The sequence below is a fragment of the Myotis brandtii genome, unplaced genomic scaffold (genome assembly GCF_000412655.1).
Source record: "Myotis brandtii unplaced genomic scaffold, ASM41265v1 scaffold1904, whole genome shotgun sequence".
Lineage (NCBI taxonomy): Eukaryota > Metazoa > Chordata > Mammalia > Chiroptera > Vespertilionidae > Myotis > Myotis brandtii.
The window spans coordinates 15,991-17,762 of NW_005357093.1; the positions used below are offsets into that span (position 1 = coordinate 15,991).

The 1,772-nt window shown below is 46.8% G+C and overlaps 1 protein-coding gene across 1 annotated transcript in view; it reads left to right on the forward strand.

Moving 5' to 3' along the window:
* The window catches only part of LOC102240914 (glycoprotein Xg-like), a gene marked incomplete at its 5' end in the record, with an annotated part of 17,814 nt that overhangs the window by 15,672 nt on the left and 370 nt on the right, over positions 1-1,772 (forward strand). Inside the window, one exon of the mRNA XM_014538416.1 lies at positions 1,159-1,275. Within this exon, the coding sequence (XP_014393902.1) occupies positions 1,159-1,275 (117 nt within the window). The remainder of the gene's footprint in view (positions 1-1,158; positions 1,276-1,772) is intronic.

The window sequence follows — 1,772 nt, forward strand, 5'->3', positions numbered from 1 at the left end:
CCCGCAGGCCAGGCCGAGGGACCCCACTGGTGCACGAATTCGTGCACCGGGCCTCTAGTTATTAATATTTTGAAAAGAATTAATTTTTTATAAAGCCCTAGAGGGTTTGGATCAGCAGATAAAGCATCGACCTTTGGATTGAAGGGTCCCGGGTTCGATTCCCAGTCAGGGCACACGCCAGGGTTGTGGGTTCGATCCCCTGTGGGGGGCCTGCAGGAGGCAGCTGACCTATGATTCTCTCTCATCATGGCTGTTTCTATCTCTCTCTTCCTTCCTCTCTCTCTCTTAAAAAAAGTCAATAGAATATATTTTAAAAAAAATAATTAATGAAAGAGGTGTATCAGTTGTCTAGTGTGAAGTTTTCACACCATGACCGCTGAGAAAATTAATGAAAAAGGTGTATCAGTTAGCTACGCTGTGTAACAAAAGGATCCTGAAACACGGTAGCTTGAAACACAACCATTTATCCGACGAGCAGATGGGCACATCTACAGCACCTATATGCTTGATGGAAAAGGGCCCGCCCCTATTCATGTTTTGTAAAGAATTAATCAAAAAAGTGTACCAGTTAGTTCTGCTGCGTAACAAAGCATCCCGACACACAGTAGCTAGAAACACAACCATTGTTTTGTAAAGAATTAACGAGCCCTGGCCGGTTTGGCTCAGCGGATAGAGCGTTGGCCTGCAGACTCAAGGGTCCCGGGATCAATTCCGGACAAGGGCATGTACCTTGGTTGCGGGCACGTCCCCAGTAGGGGGTGTGCAGGAGGCAGCTGATCGATGTTTCTCTCTCATTGATGTTTCTAGCTCTCTGTCCCTCTCCCCTCCTCTCTGTAAAAAATCAATAAAATATATTAAAAAAAAGAATTAATGAAAAAGGTGTATCAGTTAGTTCTGCTGCGTAACAAAGCATCCTGACACACAGTAGCTTGAAACACAGCCATTTATCCGATGAGCGGATGGGCACGTCTACACGAATCCATTCTTTTGTAAAGAATGAATTCTATGGAGGGATCGAAGGGTCAGGGAGACCAGCGGTCACACCCATTTAGTTCCCGGACTGGGGGTGACGGTGAGCTAAGTTAGGGTGTAGGCGTTCCTGCTGGCCCCGTTTTTTTTCCCCCTTCAGACGATCTTGCTTTTCCTTGACTCCTGCAGGCAACACGGTAGCGACAATCGTGTCTCCCATCGTATCCGTCGTGGTGGTGACGCTGGTGGGGGCCGCGGTTGGCTATTTCCAACGCAACAGGAGGAGAAATTGCTTTAGAGGAAACGGTGAGTTCCATCCACCCCCCCCCGTTTTTTTTTTCCTATTTATATAAAATACGTACTTTCTGGTATCTTTCACGAGCAACGTTATTTCTGGGTAAGGCCAATAGAGACCTTCGTGCCTAATTAAGGGATTATTTTTTGGTTTGTTTTTCTTCCATTCCTTTTTAGAGAGAGTGGGAGGGAGGGAGAAAGGTGGGAGAGAGAGAGAGAGAGAGAGAGAGAGAGAAGCATCGATGTGAGAGAGGCACATGGACCAGTTGTCTCTTGCGTGCCCTTGACTGTGAATCAAACCCATGTGGGCCTACATTCTAACCAGTGAGCCACACTGGCTGAGGGTGCAAATATTATTATTATTATTTTTAAATATATTTTTGTTGATCTCAGAGAGGAAGGGAGAGGGAAAGAGAGATAGAAGCATCAATGTGAGACAGAATCATTGATTGGCTGCCTCCTGCACGCCCCCTACTGGGCATCGAGCCCGCAACCCGGGCATGTGCCCT